Consider the following 17,289-nt stretch of genomic DNA (forward strand, 5'->3'; position numbering starts at 1 on the left):
TTTACTGTGGTGCATGTGGTATAGCTTATGAATGACAATATCAGAGCAGTAAGACAGACTCCTCAGGATACAGTAAGCATCAAGATAGTTCCATGCAGTTCATTCAGTCAAATCAATTATCTCTTTGTATGGTTTAGTGGTTCAGAGTGTCTCTTATTTGACCTGCACTATGTTTATGAACTGTGTCCATACTTAACATTCTAAGTATAATTCATTTCTTTTTAATTAATCCTGAATAGTATTATTTTTTTTATTATGATTAGTCTATGAAATGGAAAAAGCAAAAGTTTAGAATCCAAAGATATTCAGTTTACTATTACATATGATGAAGAGAAGCATCACATAGTAAAGATTTGAGGTGGAAGCTGTAACTTTGTAGCATTTTTGCTTGACTGAAACAGTTGATTATCAAAAAAGTACTTATCTATCAATTGACTCATCAATGACTCAATCAGTTTGTTCCAACCCTAGTTAGCTCTTAAATTTGATTTCTTCTTTGTCTTTCCTCTTTGCCTGTGTTTGTTCTTCACTCCCTCCCCTTTTTGTTATTCTGAACTCCATTTTCACCTGATCAACCACCTGACCCCTGACCCCCCGTGCTGCTTTCAGCTACAAGTCCTTCCTACCAAGATGCATGCGAGACCGCATCCAGGAATACAACATCTTAACTCGGAAACGGATCCGTTTTCGCTTCAGGAAGTTCATCCAGCAGTTCACTGAATGCAAAGCCACAGTGTGCAACCTCAGACTTAAATACCTGATGAGCCTCGAGATGTTGCTTCCATCCCTCTACTCTGAGCGCTTCCAAGTCACCGATCTCTCCGCACGCGAGGTTACCATCATTGTCACGGGCAACAAGGGCATCCAGTGGTCAAAATGTAAAGAGGAGGAGGGAGCAAAGGAGGTAAGACCCAGGGGATGGTTTCATGTTGCTATGGTAATGTATTGGTTTTCCTGGCTGGTTTTAACCAATAGATGGAGCACCAGGAGTTGATTACAATTAATTGCTGATAACAACAAGAATACTGTGTGTGCGTGCTTCCTCATCTAAAACAAATATAACCCATTTATTTGTACTCTTTTTGTGTCTGTAGGAGCTGCAGACATACTGTGACTTCCCAGAAGTTATAGACATCAGCATCAAACAGTCCAATCAGGAAGGCTCTGTGGAGAGTCGCATCGTTTCCCTCACCAGACAGGACAACCAGATCCTGGTATAACACACACTGAAATCCTCTTTGTGCTCTGTTCCACTTTTCTCTGCTTTCACTCTTGAGACTAATAAGTGGTTTACTTTGATTTATTCTATTCTAATTTATTTTGGCCAAAGTCTGTCATCCAAATTACACTGTTTAGACATTAAATCAGTTATGATAATAACATGAATCAGAAATGTTTCTAAATGATCACATTCTTGTTGTCAAATCCAAACTGTTAAAGTAGCTTGTAACAACAGCTGAACCCTGCATATCTCACACACCAGTTTATTTATTGGTCTTGTGGGAAATTGTGACTCCAGAGGGAGTTGGACCATTTCTGATATGCTAAAAACTACATGTTGGATAATAAAAAAGGATCAGAAAGTCATAAAGAAGGAAGGTTACCAGACTTCTGCAGAAGAGCAGCTGAAGCTCTGATTCACCAATAGTAACTCCTACTTATTGTAAATAATTCTAAATGCCAGACAGATAAAGTGAGCAACAAGTTCCATCTCTATTTGAGGCTAGTGATTTGAACCAAATGTTGTCCGAATCAGCGGTAGAGTTGCATTGTGGATAATGTAGGCGCAAGGTTTAAGGTTAAGTCGCAGCAACATTTGCTAATCATCAGTTTGAAAGACAGTTTTGACCATCAATTCAATTGCACACAAGGAGATAAACGATTTAATAGCTTAATGATCAAGATTATCACAACCAGAGTTTTGTATCTTTTAACTATTTTCTTTAATGCAGTCTTCAGTTTATAGATTTAAAGGGTTATTTTGCTCAGTTTAAGGACTCTTCTTGCATGGCTCCAAAACAATAACCCATTATATCAACCTTTTAAGTTTATGACACTTAATGGGTGATGGATAGGTGGGTGGAGTGGGGCTATATACCTCCCCCACTTGTTGGAGGACAGATAGATGGATAATATGGTTGTGCTCAGGCTCAGGGTCTCTCTATTTATTTGTGATGTTTGTATGTGATTACTAATTTAATGGGAGGGTGAGAGATGAATATTGTTTATCAGCCAGAATATGAAGTGTAAATGTTGAGTTAAGGGAAGAAAAAAGCCAGCTGTTATAAGAAAAGATAATAAGATAAGATTGATTTTATTTGTCATTCAGATTATACACTATACAGCGCACATTCAAATGAAATGTCATAGCAATGGCTCATAATAGTACAGAATATTAAAAAGTGCTGAAATGCAAAAATAATAAAATGAGGTACTGATTAATGTACTTTTGTCTCTTTCTGCCTCCCCTCTCTTCACTCTTTCTTTCTGTGTGTCCACTAAGGAACTGGACTTTCCTTCTCTCTCTGAAGCTCTGTCATTTGTATCATTAGTTGATGGATATTACAGACTGGTTGCAGATGCCAATCACTATCTTTGTAAAGAGGTGGCCCCGCCAAGACTTCTCGAGTGCATTCACAGCTACTGCCATGGCCCTGTGTCGTGAGTATCGCACAGACAGTGTGCACAGATGTAGCACATCACACATGTGCTTGTGCCCCTACAACCAAAGATTCACACACATCACACCCATACAAAGACACACTGTCTCTTTTTATAACAGGATGGAGTTTACAATTGGTAAGCTGCGTCGCTCTGGTAACCACCAAGGCCTTTACATCCTTCGCTGTAGCCCCAGGGACTATAACAAATTCTTCATGTCGTTTGTGGTGGGGGTAAGCACTCCAAATGTTCACTTCATCTTCAATGTGAAGTACTGCATTTCTCACATGTGACTTTACAGGTTTCAACAAAGTCTTTGCTATTTGATTGACAGTACTATCTTACTTCCTGAACTCTGTTAGCTGAAGCATGTCACAGCTAGGGTAATTAGACTGTATTGTAAATGTACTGAAGTGCTGTGGTGTAGCTGTTGTTTGTTCTAGTAAAGAGGAAGATGGTCAAAGTTACAGTGACTACTGCATCACAATGTTTAACCGCATGGCTGCAAACTGTGTTTGTTTACTGTTGCACTAAAACACAGTTAGTCTTAAAGGTGTTAAATGTGTGCACATCAGAGCTTCTAAAATAATGTCCATCATTTCAACCACTGGAGGGAGCAATAAGGTTTGACTTTCACATTAAATGGACCACTCAGATGCTCGGCTGATAACAGCACCATATACACTGTGACATACTATGTGTCTTGTGTTTTAAATCAGTTTTACATTATTCCATTCATTCAATTTAACAATTGTGGCATTGATACAAAATAAGTGGGACTGAGGGAAGTTTAAATTAAATTGAAGTAGCAGATTTGTAAGTCTGTTGAGATCGTATGTAGACTTACTTACAGTGATTCTTTTCTGTAGTCAGATAAAATGATATTTTGTGCAACTTAATTATAAATTTCTATTTTATTTTATTTTCAGTACGAAACAATGGTGGACTATAAGCACTGTCAGATTGTGAAGACAGAGTCGGGGGAGTACATCCTGAGCGGTGCCAAGAAGAGCTTTGGTTCCCTCAGAGAACTTTTGCACTGCTACCAAAAAGAGGCACTTCGCACAGATGGATACACATTCCAGCTGACCAAGTGCTGCGCCCCCAGTCCCAGAGGTCAGTATAGACAGTAAACAAAAAATTAGCAAAAAATTGGCATCAGCATCTTATCACTTAACTTGTATTTGAACCTGGATTGATTTCAAAACATTAAGTAATCATGATTCACACAAGAGAATATTGAATAAATCATGTTTAGGCTTCAAGATCTGAATCATGTTAGATGTTCCAGTTATATTTCATGACATTTTGAAAACTATTATTTGAAAATATAAGACAATGGTGAAAGGAGCTGGAACTTTCAAACTCGATTGAATCAGTTAGTGTACAATGAGCCATTTTTGCCTCTCAACCAATTACCCCTTGTTTAAGCCCGACATAATTCTTTACAGGAGTCAATGACACTGATCTTGTCATTCTGTAATTATTCAGCTTTCTTCTCAAATCTCTTCAATCTCCAAGCCAATGACCAAGCTTCTGTTCACATCAGACGTCTTGTTTTGGAATTCCCATTGGATTTAGGCCAATGAAGACTGCAGTATCATTGTTCTTTAAAGTAACCAATGACCCCTGTATGAACTTTTTGAAGAAATGTTAAAACACTGATAGAACTGTATTGATTTTGAACTGTATTGTATTCATGCACTGCAGCAGAATCAATATTATCCTTTAAAAGGGTAAAAAGTAAGATTTTTTTTACAGCACAACATGACAATTACAGCTCTGTGGGTATAATGGAGGTGTTGATGAATACTAATGACTCAATGATTATTTCATCAGGTTTCCAGCTGTCAAAGCTATTCTGGCAAAATCTCCTGTTTCTGAGTAAAGTTATCCAAATATAAAGGCCATAGAACCTAAAAACCTAGATTTTATTCATGCTGATACTCAAGATTAAAAACTTTTACAGTTGGTAGCTTGTTACATTGGTACTCAAATGTGCAATTAAACAGTGTCACACATGGAAAAGCAAAAACTAGTACTGTAGGTAGTATGGGTTAATCCATGTCCACCTTTTATATTTCTTCAGACAAATCCAACATGCTGGTGTGCAGAAGTAACCAAGGGGCAGAGGTCCCGCTGTCTCCTTCTCTTCACATGCACGACATCAGCCAGATGGTTTTCCACAAGATCCGAAAAGAGGACCTCGTCACCGTAAGATACCGTTTTTGACTTCTTTCTTCAGTGTTTTCTCTCTCTGTCCTTACTGGGCCAGATCTTCAGTCTATTTATTGTAGGGTTGTATTAGTTTTACATACACTGTAGTTATTTATAGAAGCTAACAAGAGTATTGAAAAGGTGATTTACCTTAGTGAGTGGCCAGCTGTTTTCTATTTGCAAATGATTTAATAGTGATGATGCCCATTGTAAGGTTGTCAGCCTTAGCCAGAGTGCTACAAATCTCAATGAGAGGCTCAGAAACAAAGACTCCTGCAGGGTTAGTGAGGTCGCTGCAGTTAACGAAAAGACTTTTTAATTGACCCGCCTACAGCAGCTCAGTGTCAATAGAAATCCCAGCGGGCATTTGTGAGTGTTGTGAGTGTTGTGCGTGTGGTGCGCGTCTCCAAGCGACAGTGTGTGTCAGCCATTCGGTGACTGGGTCGTTTCCGGTGCACTGTTTTCTGTTGTTCAAGCCTTTCAAGTTTTGTACAACAGGTCTGTCACAGGAAAACCACAGAAGTCGTTCTTCTTATCTAATAGCTGAGGGGGGTTTTTTTGTATTGCAATCTTATCTTTCTCACCAATTCTTTAGCAAATACAACAGGTGTTTGTTTGTTATCTTCCTGTTTTGAGCTACTGTTAAGCTTTTTCATGCAGTTAGATGAGAGATGGAGACTTTACTTGTGTTTTGCTGAGTTTAAAATCAGTCAAAGGCTTGTGGTCAGATACTATGTGAGGTAGCTGATTGAGTCACAGCTCAGTCCTGGTAAAAGGCAGGCAGGAGATGACGCTATTTAGCTCGGTTTCGGGGCTGCAGGTGAGAAAGACAGTGACCCATTTTTGGGCTTCTTATTTGCTGATTCTGCAGTCCTTCAGTCACTAAACTTCAGAGACACTTTCAAAGATTCAGTAACTCCCTTCTTTGTCTTTGGCAATGGCAACAAAGAAAATGTACCATTATAAAATAGAAGATTGTTTTGTAAATACTGTATGAGTTTCTATGTGTGCTCACGTGAGGGTTTTCTCTCATAACTTTTATGTCAAATGATAAAATATGTGTTAACCTGTACTGACGTGCACTGTACCAAATAACATATGCCCCTTAATAGTAGTTGGACAGTTAAAATAACTCTCTTCGGCCGGAGAAAATGCACTCCACCTCCTTTCCAAAGTCGGTTTTAAACATATTAAAGTTCTTCTCAACATTTTAGAATGAGAGTCTGGGCCAAGGAACGTTCACCAAGATCTTCTGCGGTGTGAGGAAAGAGCTTGGAGACTACGGAGAGGTGCACCAGATAGATGTTGTCATCAAGATCCTGGACAAGGCTCACCGCAACTATTCAGAGGTTGGCTTATTGACTGAGTGAGTGTGTGAGTGGTTGACTGGTTAAATGAACTTTTTTTTTGTCGTCGTTTGTTTTCGTGTTTTCACTCACGCTGAAGACACGAGCGCAGAGGAGACAAGTTAACAGGATAAAAAGGAAATTCACTCATGTCCTCATCTCTTCTCTCCTTCTATCCCTCGTAGTCGTTCTTTGAAGCAGCCAGCATGATGAGTCAACTCTCCCACAAGCACTTACTCCTCAACTATGGCGTGTGCGTTTGTGGAGATGAGAGTAAGTTTACAATACATGCATACATTTATAAAAAAAAAGAAACAATCACTACTACAAGTGTCACATCTTAACCATGGTCATAAATGAAGGAATCATTGTGGTTACTCTGGAATGCACCATATCAAAAAGACAGTTTAAGATTTTATGTGTACTGTAGATGAGAGAGGTGAGATGAAACACGTCTGTTTCACACAGTCAGGAGGAAGCTCACTCTAAAACAGTAGTGTTGACATTAGATGAGGACAGAGAGGAAATGAGGCTGCTTGACCTGCTATGTGCCATACCCTGACCTCCCACTCTGGCTGGATTAAGCCCTCAGGATCAGCAAGTCACTAATGGGCCACTGCAGTCTTGATCATTACTCTACCTGCTACTCTCCATGTCATCAGAGCACAGTGTGGGAAACCTTTTCTATTTCTGTGAAATGACAAAGAACAGACAAGAAAGAAAAAAATTGAAATGTGTGTAAAGATTTTGTTTCTAGTGTTTTAGTTTGGTTTTGTTATCATTGTTTGTCAGGGTCACCCATTTCTTCTATAAATCATAGCATATTTCACTAATTATCCTTAAAATTCAGAAGAAAGGATGCTTTTCAGCTCATATTTCGTGAACAAAACCACAAAAAAGCATCATGTGGGCTATTCAGATTGAAGAGAACCAGATGGAAAAATAGAGTCAACATCTCTCTATAATTACACACAATAAATAAGCTGCAGTAAACCGCAGACTGGTTACATTACAGTTTTCATAGTTTTGTTTCAATGTGTCATTTTGCCACTTGAAAAATGAAATTCTCTCATCTCTCTGTCAGACATGATGGTGCAGGAGTATGGTAAATTCGGGTCTCTGGACACCTATCTGAAAAAGAACAAGAGTTGTGTCAACATTACATGGAAGCTTGAAGTGGCTAAACAGCTGGCATGGGCTATGCACTACCTGGTAAGAGTACAGTAAATCACTTAAAACCAGTAGTAGCCTTTAACTCAAAGTAATTGTCCCTTTCATTTGTGCTCACAGGAGGATAAGAACCTCATCCATGGAAATCTGTGTGCCAAGAATGTTCTTTTGATCAGAAAGGAGGATCGTAAGACGGGCAGCCTGCCCTTCATCAAGCTCAGTGACCCTGGTATCAGCATCACTGTGCTGCCCAAAGAAGGTGAGAAACACGACATCATGCGTGGCACTGATGTGACACGACTTGTCCTTTACACCTCTGTGATGCCATGTGGGATTAATGTCAGCTAACATAGTTTTGCTTTGGTGTGACTGCCTTAGTCACCTCGTAGACCAAATTAAATTAGTTTTTGTCATTTTTTCTCCATTCCTAATTTTTTTTTTATGAACCTCCATCTCCTTTCTGTCTGTCTGTCCCTCAGTTCTGGTGGAGCGTATCCCATGGGTGCCCCCTGAATGCATTGAAAACCCCCAAAACCTGAGTTTAGCCACAGATAAGTGGGGCTTTGGTACCACGCTTTGGGAGATCTGCAGTGGCGGAGACAAACCACTTAGCACCCTGGACTGCTCAAAGGTCACAAAAACAAAGGATGCGTAGATAATAAATTCAGTTAATGACAATGATCTGTATTAAAAGGAAGAGTTTGACATTTTGGGAGACATTAAATGAAGTGTTACAGTGAGGTTAAGGCTGGTTATCTTACAACCTCACAGACTGATAGCACATAACGCCCTACAAAACCACAATGTGATACTTCAGTTTTTGTCTTTATGCTAAGCTAAAGTTATTCTTTTTATCATACCACTCTCATAGTGGCTTAGATATTTTTATATCACTCTATGCAAGAAAGCAAATAACCTAATTTTCTAAAATATCAAACTATTCCTTAAGCCTCTTTTTAAAGTGAGAAGGACAGGGGGTTATTTAAAACATACCATATGCTATTGAAGAATGTCTGCTAACTTCCTGGCTCTTCCTAGCATGTTTATCATCACTCTTAACCAAATTGAAAACATGCAGATCCTGACTTTCTCTCTTTTATTTGCCTCTACAGAAGAACTTATTCTATGAGGACAGGCACCAGCTGCCTGCTCCTAAGTGGACAGAGCTGGCCAATCTGATTAACAGCTGTATGGACTATGAGCCCTCACACAGGCCGTCCTTCAGAGCAATTATCAGAGATCTCAACAGTCTCTTCACACCAGGTAGGAAGACAACTGGAGACAAACATGTAACCAGGCACACTGAGATATGCAACAGTCGTTTCCTCGTCATATATGTGCAAATGTTTAAAAAAATAACGTGTGTTGCAGACTATGAGCTGCTGGTGGAGAGTGACATGGTACCCAGCAGGACACGAGGCTTCGGCTTCCCGTGGACCTCCGAGAACCAGGAGCCTGCTCAGTTTGAGGAGAGACACCTCATCTTTCTCAAACAGCTGGGCAAAGTGAGGGGTGCACACACACACACACACACACACACACTTGGTTTGCTCACTTATCCAGTTGATGGAATTGTATTTGTCACATTCTTTATGATTTATTCAACTCACATTACTAAATACTTCTGAGGTCACCACAGATGTTCGCATAATATTTCCCAGATGTCATGAAATATTGGAAGCAATATTTGAAATGAAAGAAACAATTCCTGAAAATGTTCCATTTTTCTCAGCGGATAATGTTAATGATGACACAACTAAATCTTTCTCTAATTGTGCAGCTCATTGAATCCATCCTGGTAAATTATACTGTCAGTAACTCATTTATTTGTGCTCAAAACCTAGATGAAATCATAACTGTGTCTCTGCTCCATCCACATGCTCCATCACACACTGAAGGGTAATTTTGGCAGTGTGGAGATGTGCAGGTACGACCCCCTACAGGACAGCACAGGGGAGGTAGTAGCGGTGAAGAAACTGCAGCACAGCACGGCCGAGCACCTCCGGGACTTCGAGCGGGAAATCGAGATCCTCAAATCCCTCCATCATGAAAACATCGTCAAATATAAAGGAGTCTGTTATAGTGCAGGTATGAGCACACCGTTTCTACCTGTGCTAAATGAAATGGCCAATGTCCTCTGTTTTCAAGCTGTGTAACTTGTCTTGTAGTGTAATTTGACTAAGTAGCAAAATTCAGAGACAAAAAACAATGTGACAAAAAACTAGAATACAATAATTAAGAATCTCAACTTCCTCACCAACCTGTTATGACACTGTAATCAAAATGAATGCTTTTTGGATCAGTGATTCCTAATATGGGGGTCTGGATTTCCAACAGCGTCCCAAGTTGATTAAATGTATTAGATAAAAAGTACATTTCTTCATTGCCTTTTTTTCCCTCATGAAATACTGCACACCAACATTATTTCAGGCTTCTAAAATCATGACTTGGTTGCTTAGCGTCACTTGGGCTTGGGCAGACCATAACCGTGAGTTAACAACTAAACTTTGCTGCATTTTATGGGATCACATGCCCCAACACTGTTTGAGATTATATATTGTATGTACTTCTATTATGTCGTCTGTACTTCCCCTCTATGTCTCAAAATGTGTTTCCTTCCAAAACTTGTATTTGAAGATAAGTCATGTTCTCCTTTTACACACATTTGGCTCCAGATCACAGCTTATATCTATTCCCTGACTTGATATTCCCACCCAGAATATTTTTTTTACACATAATAACATTTTAGGCAAGGCCTCCACTTCCACCTCTCGCACACCATGTTTTCCCTCCTGAACATTGCACTTAACATCTGTCTTTTTCAGGGCGAAGGAACCTCCGGCTGATCATGGAGTACCTCCCCTACGGCAGCTTGAGAGATTATCTCATCAAACACAAGGACCGCTTTGATTCCAAGAAACTGCTGCACTATGCATCTCAGATTTGCAAGGTAATATAGGGTAGTTAAGAGTACAGACTTTAAAGAATAAATATAGTCATACATACATAAATATTGTACTACATTTTAAAAAGCCATGATTATAGTATAAGTTATGATATGATTCAACCAATTTTCTTCCAGGGTATGGACTACCTTGCCACCAAGCGATACATACACAGAGACCTGGCCACTAGGAATATACTAGTGGAGAGCGAGATGAGGGTGAAGATTGGCGATTTCGGTCTGACTAAGGTGCTGCCGCAGGACAAAGAGTACTACACTGTCAGAGAACCCGGGGAAAGCCCCATCTTCTGGTGAGGAAGACACACTGCACCTGTTTGTTAGCAGCTCCGAAAGTCTTTTAAGATCCTGTGAATTACATGAAGAAAACTTTGTATATCATAAGGTGTTGTGGTGTTTTTCCAGGTATGCTCCAGAGTCGCTGACAGAAAGCAAGTTCTCTGTGGCATCAGATATTTGGAGTTTTGGTGTTGTCCTCTACGAACTATTCACTTACAGTGACAAGAACTGCAGCCCACCAGCGGTACGCCAATTTCACTTTAGTTTTTTAGGTCAACATTATGAATTTTCTGCTCTGTAACTTTGAGTATTTTTTTGTGTGGGTTGAAAATTATTATTTCACAATTTAAGAATTTATTGAGATGATCAGTCTTTTCTTTGACTTATAACTTTGATGCCAACTGCCCCAAATATTGGGCAGTTATTTTTGGATTTATTGTGATTAATCAGATGATGATAGTCAGTTGTGATAGAAGGAAGGGGTGGGACTGAGTCTAGGCTTATTCAGCAAACATGTAGGAAACATGCAGATCAGGGCATTGGCACAATCTTTGACCTCACATTAGACTCAGAAATGTTGTTTTGTTTTATAAAAGTGAGAATAAATAAATAAGAAAATAAGGCAACAGAATTGGCAGCTCAAAAAGAGAAGTTTAAGAGAAGGGGCCACTGCAAACTTAATTGTCCAGTACAATTAGCTTGTAGAGCCGTCTAAGAAATCAGTTGATTGAGCACTCAGCTCTCTTGCAGAGATGCTTAAAAATCGGAAGCACTTCTCATCAGCTGTTTCGGGTAACTCAATTTATTTTTTCCTTTTAGGTGTTTATGGACAAGATGGGAAATGAGAAGCAGGGTCAGATGATTGTCTACCATCTCATTGACCTGCTGAAACAAGGATATAGGTTGCCTGCGCCTGATCATTGTCCAAAGGAGGTCAGTAACTCTATACACACTAAGATTGTCAAACAATATAATGTCTGTTCATTACACATATATTATTGAAAGTACAAAAGCCGTAAAAAACAGATCTACAATTAGATTTTCAACCCACGGTTGCACAGATGAAACAACGGTGAGAAAATCAACTGGTCCTCAACATGTGGCTGAACCACCAGTCACATGGTCCTACCCTAGCCATGCCAAATTTAATGGAAAAAAAGAGAAAAAAGTGGTATCAAGTATTGTTTTTTGTTTTTTTTTAATAATAGTATTGTATCAAAGTATTACAATTCTGGTATGGTGACAACCTAATTCACACTACAAAAAACCTGCAAAAGTGTTTTTTTAGTATAGCCTACTATATAATGCAACAAAAATGTCTCTTGGTTCAAGAGCATAGTATATGTATTTGTTGAGACAGCAAAATTATTTGTATTGGAATAAAAGTCGTAAAAATATATATATTTTTTTTACATTTTTATTAACTGGGTCTTCCATAAAATGGTTGACTGCTCGGACTACTCAGCTCCACTACGCGCACACGCACACGCACACGCACACGCACACGCACACACACACACACACACACACACACACACACAGACAGACCTGCAACTATTTCTACACCCATGACACAGAGACAGAGATGACCAGTGCACAGCTATTTGATGTTTTGTTTCTTCCTGAGAAACAAATAATTTTGAAAATATTTGTAGGAAATAAATATTCGTAAAAATTCACTATTAATGCTTTTCCAACACACTGTTTTGTCAGTTAACTCTGCAAATATTATTCCTGTCCCTAAGCAGAAAAGAGTGGTATGTGTGGTATGAGTGGTATAAAATGCCTTATCGAATGTAAACTGAACAGAGAGCTCTGTTATTACAAAATCTAACTCAAAATATGAAATAGTTTTATTTTTGCTTTGGTTGTTAATATTCTTTGGTCTGATTCTTCCTTCAGATTCACAAGATTATGACGGAGTGCTGGAGCAGTGACCCAGGACTGCGGCCTACTTTCAAGACATTAATCCACAGTGTGGACACTGTGCGAGACAGCAAGGACGAATAAGCGGCATTGATTCCTGAACCTTTGACCTTTGAGCGTTGACTCCCAGGAGTGGGTCTTTACAGATCTCAACAGAACAATGAATGTCTTGGTGACGTCTCCGGTTTCCAGCGGTGATGCAGTCACTCATCTGAAGCATTCTTGTTTTTCTTCATTTGGTGCTCGGTTTGAGTCACATTTACTCAAACACCGATGATGGAGTGACAGCTGTATCCACTTTACTAGCACTTCTGTCTGTGACCATGTAAAGTATACAGGTGATCTGATAAATTAGTACACTACATCTGAGTCAGACACCAAACAAATATATAGTTGCTGATGCTTCTAAGAACATTTAATTGTGTGATAAATTATTTTCTTTGTGTTATTTGTACATTTAGTTTTTTACACATTGAATTTGACAATAGAGATCAGAAAGAGGAGATCCTTCTCTAAGATTCTGATATTTTCTATACTTTAAGTAGCCCTCAATATTAAGTCCAACATGTACAGATCATGAAAAAGCCATTTGATTCTGTACATTAGCAAATGACTTTGAGCTCATGGGATTGTTAACAGAAATCACCAGTGGAGTGGAAGTCATCCACATGGAGGAGTGGAACTGAGCGTGGCTCCTCCTGCTGACAGCCAGGCACTCTTGCTTGATGCTTTGACTGAAAAAAGACAGTCCACAATTGTTAAGTCACCAGCTGTAATTCTGCTATTCCTTCACCTGATTTAGAGTTATGGACTAACCACTGTTTCTGCTGTTACAGTGGACTTTTACACATATTCATTGCACATCGAGGGTGATTCAGCAGAAACATCCACAGATCTTTGTTGGGGTTTTTTTTTTGTGATGGTATTTTTGCTATGACGACACCAGCTACACAATACAGGTCAGACTAAACACACAATCTCCTCATATTTATTTACATCATTTCACACAATGGGGAAAGAATGAAATATATCAGAGGGACAACAATAACTGCTCATTAATCTCTGAGAAATAGATCATCATATCATCATTATCTCGACAGGAAACCAGCTCTGGGATTTATGATGCCTTTGTAATTACTAATGGGTGTGCATATATATGTGTGTGTATGTATATATATATATTTATATATGTATATATATACATTTATATATATATATATATATCCATATGTGTGTGTGTGTGTGTGTATGTATTTGTGTGTGTATATATGTGTGTGTTATGACAGTATGTTTTCAATGTTGGAAGGTTATACTGTTTGCCTTTAGATACTTCATGTCAATAGTTGAAGAGGTGTGTGTGTGTGGGGGGGGCGGGGGGGGGGGGGGGGCGGTACTGAAGCATTTTTAAAGATGTTGCTGAACATGTATATATATTGAGTGTATTTATAATTTTGACTTTTCATAGCAAGAAATACATGATAAGATTATGGATAGCTCTGTTCTATTCAAGTGCCCTGGTAATTTAACTATGTACACCTGTGCTTTTCCTCCTGTATTTCAAAATGTCTTATTACATTATATCAGCCATTCATAGATCAGTGAAAACAAGGGGATTTAAAAAAAAAGTTGATTAGGGAACAATATCTTGATTTCTTTTTTTGCAAGAGCTTCTTTGCACATATTTACATATGCAAGCACATGTCACACACACACACACACACACACACACACACACACACAATGTCAAAGGATGGATTTCCTCTCATATCTTAGCATGAGTCACTGTAAAGAGCAGGTTTTTGCACTTTGACACACAAACACAACATCACCTCTGGACTTCATGATCTGATCATCCTGAATATTTAGTTTTTGGTTGTAAATGAGACCTTTGTTTGCAAATGTTGCTGCCTAATAGACTGTTTTTTATACTTTTGTATTCATAATCTTGTCTTTTTTTGAAACTTCTACAACTATTAGTCATATTCTTTGTATGACCAAATATGATTATTTGTGAAATATACTTTTTTTTTTTAAAGATTTAAAGATGTTAACTAGATAAAACTTTGTGTTTTTCCCCATTTATTCCAGTTGTACTTTATTGCAGTGTGAATGAGATGAACCCTTTATTATATGTATTTGCAGATAGATGTAAATACTTAAAGATGAATATTTTAGTATATTCCAGGTGTGCTTATGATTTTACTAAGACAAAACATGCTTTAGTACTATGGACGTGGACATTTCTCCTTTTATTATTTTCACATGAAACTTTATTTATTTTTCATTTCACTCCCAGTGAAAGAGCTTTCAAATGTGCAAAGAGTTTTTTTTTCTCTTGAAGATAACGTTTATGCTGTAAAATGATTTCTACATTTAAACCGGAGATGGTCAGTCTTGAGGGGTTTTGTGCAGAGGGTCAAATGAATGTTTTTAATTGGGTTACAAAAAGAAGAAAAAAAAAATCCTCTCTTTTAATGTCGTGTCCTAAGGGTGTTGACAGACAATGATCAGGCAGGCGTAATGTTGTGAACAGAGGCCAGCAATAAGTTCACAGTAGCCTAAATGGCATTAATGTGCTGTATTAGTCAGTGCTAGTATGAAAACAGCTTAGTCAGATAGTCTGCAGGTTAGAATACAGATCCTCTTTATTGCTCCAAATTCTGCCGCAAGTGTTGTAGACAATATATGATACTGCTCAATGTTTCATATTTACACAGTATTTAAAATGTATTCTCAAGGAAGAAGACACACAGTACATACCATACACAACATTTTGAAATAAAATATAAATTAATATTTCAACATTTAAGAAAATATTAAGAAAGAAAGACACAGTTGTAGTGATGTGATGAAACAGTTTGTTATTGATACACATTATATATTCTGTGCAATTAGACATGAGTGGGAATAGTGATCTACAGCCTATTAAGCCACTGATGTACTTTCCATAACTAAACTGTCCACCGATCCCTCTGCCATAACCCACCCTTTGTACTTTTCTCCCAACCCTCCCTCCCTCCCTCCCCCCCCCCCCCCTCCTCTGCCTCAGCACAATCGTCCAATATCATTCTTAGTGCAGCCCTGGCTACAGCACATCCCCGCCACACCCAGAGAAAAGTTCCTCTTCTTCTTGCTGGGTACTGGCCAGTCAGCAGCCATTGGGTTACCTTCTTGCTTGCCTAAAACTGTGAGCTGCTGAGACTTCTCCCATGAGTTGTTGGGGTCACTCTGCTGCTGCCAGTCTCCTAATGCCCCGTAAAGGGCCAGGAGATCCGCCAGGGAGTAAGAGGAGGGAATGTGGAGAGGAGATCGGCTGTCTGTGAGCTCTGAGCCACGTTGCCATGTTTGCTGGTTGTCCTCCACTGTAACGTCACTGAGGGAACTCCATTGTAAGGGGTCTGGAGGGAGAAAAAAGATAGAGAAATAATTTTAAGTATTTATTTACCTCAATAAAGAAATCACCTTAATTTAAAGCCAATTTATAAAGCTTGATACATATAATTTCTTAAAGGTACCTTGTAATATAAAATGAAGCAGATCAAAATATGAATAAAAGATGACATTTTTGTTCAGAAACTCAATTAACAATTAAACAATTAACATGAGCTGACCAAGGGGGTTACATTTCTGATTCTGTTAGCCTCTTTAATGACAGAGGATATTCTCACCTCATAAAAACCTTCTGTAGTGCAATATAAAGTATAATATATCTAACATGCTCTTTGTAGGAACTTTGGAATGAGGAAAATCAATTACAGGTCTTTCCAATCATCTTCAGGCTCACTGAGAAATCAGTTTGTAATATTATAGCTCAGCTATATCAGAATATATTCTGAGACTAAGTACATGTAGATTTTACAGTGTATTGTTGTTCTCAGTCATATAAACTCACCCAAGTCTCCCTCTACGGACCGTCTCCACCGGGAGCCGCCGCAGGTGAAAATGACGGCTCTGATGAACTCTCTCCCACACAGTTTCACCCCGTAGTCCCTTGGTGCGACCAGTCTGCTCATCACATCAGCCTTCGCACAGCTGCATATGCCACCGACACACACCATGGCCATGGCAAGACTCAACCTCCAGAGCATTTTTTCACTTTGCTGAAACTAAACAGAACGAGCCGGCTCGTTTGTCAGGAGTTTCTCCTCAGGTCTGATGAGTGTTTCAGATCCTGCTGGTTTTCCTTGTTGTTTCTGAGTTCTGTTGAGCCCGATCACGCCTCTGTTTATCTTTCTTCTGAGCAGACTTGAGTTTCCTCTTCTTATTCTCTCCTGGTCAGTAGACACAAGCTTTTATAGAGCTTGTCACTAGTTCACTCATCAACCTATGCGTTCAACCTCAAGCCATCCTCCAGCTCTCCCTCCCTCCCTCCCTCCCTCCTTCCCTTGCTCTCTCTCTCTCTCTCTCTCTCTCTCTCACACACACACACACGTCATTTAGATTGATGACAATGACGTACTTGGAGTTATTTCTTTGTTGTAGTGATATTAGAGGAATATGTTAATGTGAAGGGTGTGTGTGGTCTGCTGGGAAACTATCATTGCATGTGTGGCATCTTGTACTCTTCATTGTGAGGGTTTCTATTACCACTGTGTCTCATCATAAATAAAAAGAGAAATCTAGGAGAAATCTTCTAGGGTCCACATAAAGTGTTCAGGAAATGTTAAAAAGGTGTTTATGTAGGTTAGTTCTGCATTTTGCATCCAAGTAGCACCAAATCACAAAATT

The 17,289-nt window shown here is 39.0% G+C and overlaps 2 protein-coding genes across 4 annotated transcripts in view; one reads left to right on the forward strand and one right to left on the reverse strand.

The window, feature by feature from the left end:
* The window catches only part of LOC128379805 (tyrosine-protein kinase JAK2-like), a 33,820-nt gene extending 20,185 nt beyond the window's left edge, over positions 1-13,635 (forward strand). The window contains exons 6-24 of one of the 3 annotated variants that reach the window (XM_053339445.1): positions 610-937; positions 1,095-1,214; positions 2,504-2,661; positions 2,783-2,894; positions 3,591-3,777; positions 4,751-4,875; positions 6,093-6,227; positions 6,410-6,497; positions 7,309-7,436; positions 7,515-7,653; positions 7,874-8,025; positions 8,507-8,657; positions 8,766-8,899; positions 9,293-9,482; positions 10,220-10,344; positions 10,477-10,649; positions 10,762-10,879; positions 11,455-11,568; positions 12,538-13,635. In XM_053339445.1, coding sequence (XP_053195420.1) covers positions 610-937; positions 1,095-1,214; positions 2,504-2,661; positions 2,783-2,894; positions 3,591-3,777; positions 4,751-4,875; positions 6,093-6,227; positions 6,410-6,497; positions 7,309-7,436; positions 7,515-7,653; positions 7,874-8,025; positions 8,507-8,657; positions 8,766-8,899; positions 9,293-9,482; positions 10,220-10,344; positions 10,477-10,649; positions 10,762-10,879; positions 11,455-11,568; positions 12,538-12,645 — 2,785 coding nt within the window. In that variant the 3' untranslated portion in view covers positions 12,646-13,635. Of the gene's footprint in view, positions 1-609; positions 938-1,094; positions 1,215-2,503; positions 2,662-2,782; positions 2,895-3,590; positions 3,778-4,750; positions 4,876-6,092; positions 6,228-6,409; positions 6,498-7,308; positions 7,437-7,514; positions 7,654-7,873; positions 8,026-8,506; positions 8,658-8,765; positions 8,900-9,292; positions 9,483-10,219; positions 10,345-10,476; positions 10,650-10,761; positions 10,880-11,454; positions 11,569-12,537 lie in introns of those variants that run through there. The other 2 variants (XM_053339446.1, XM_053339447.1) reach the window with 2 other exon arrangements.
* Positions 13,636-15,606: 1,971 nt separating this feature from the next.
* rln1 (relaxin 1) lies at positions 15,607-16,954 on the reverse strand. Its single transcript, XM_053340463.1, has 2 exons — positions 16,454-16,954; positions 15,607-15,959 (listed from the first exon to the last, which is right to left on the reverse strand). Exons 1-2 carry the CDS (start codon positions 16,647-16,649, stop codon positions 15,607-15,609), a joined length of 549 nt encoding a protein of 182 aa, XP_053196438.1. The 5' UTR covers positions 16,650-16,954.
* Positions 16,955-17,289: the final 335 nt, after the last annotated feature.

The sequence above is a fragment of the Scomber japonicus genome, chromosome 19, assembly GCF_027409825.1.
Source record: "Scomber japonicus isolate fScoJap1 chromosome 19, fScoJap1.pri, whole genome shotgun sequence".
Lineage (NCBI taxonomy): Eukaryota > Metazoa > Chordata > Actinopteri > Scombriformes > Scombridae > Scomber > Scomber japonicus.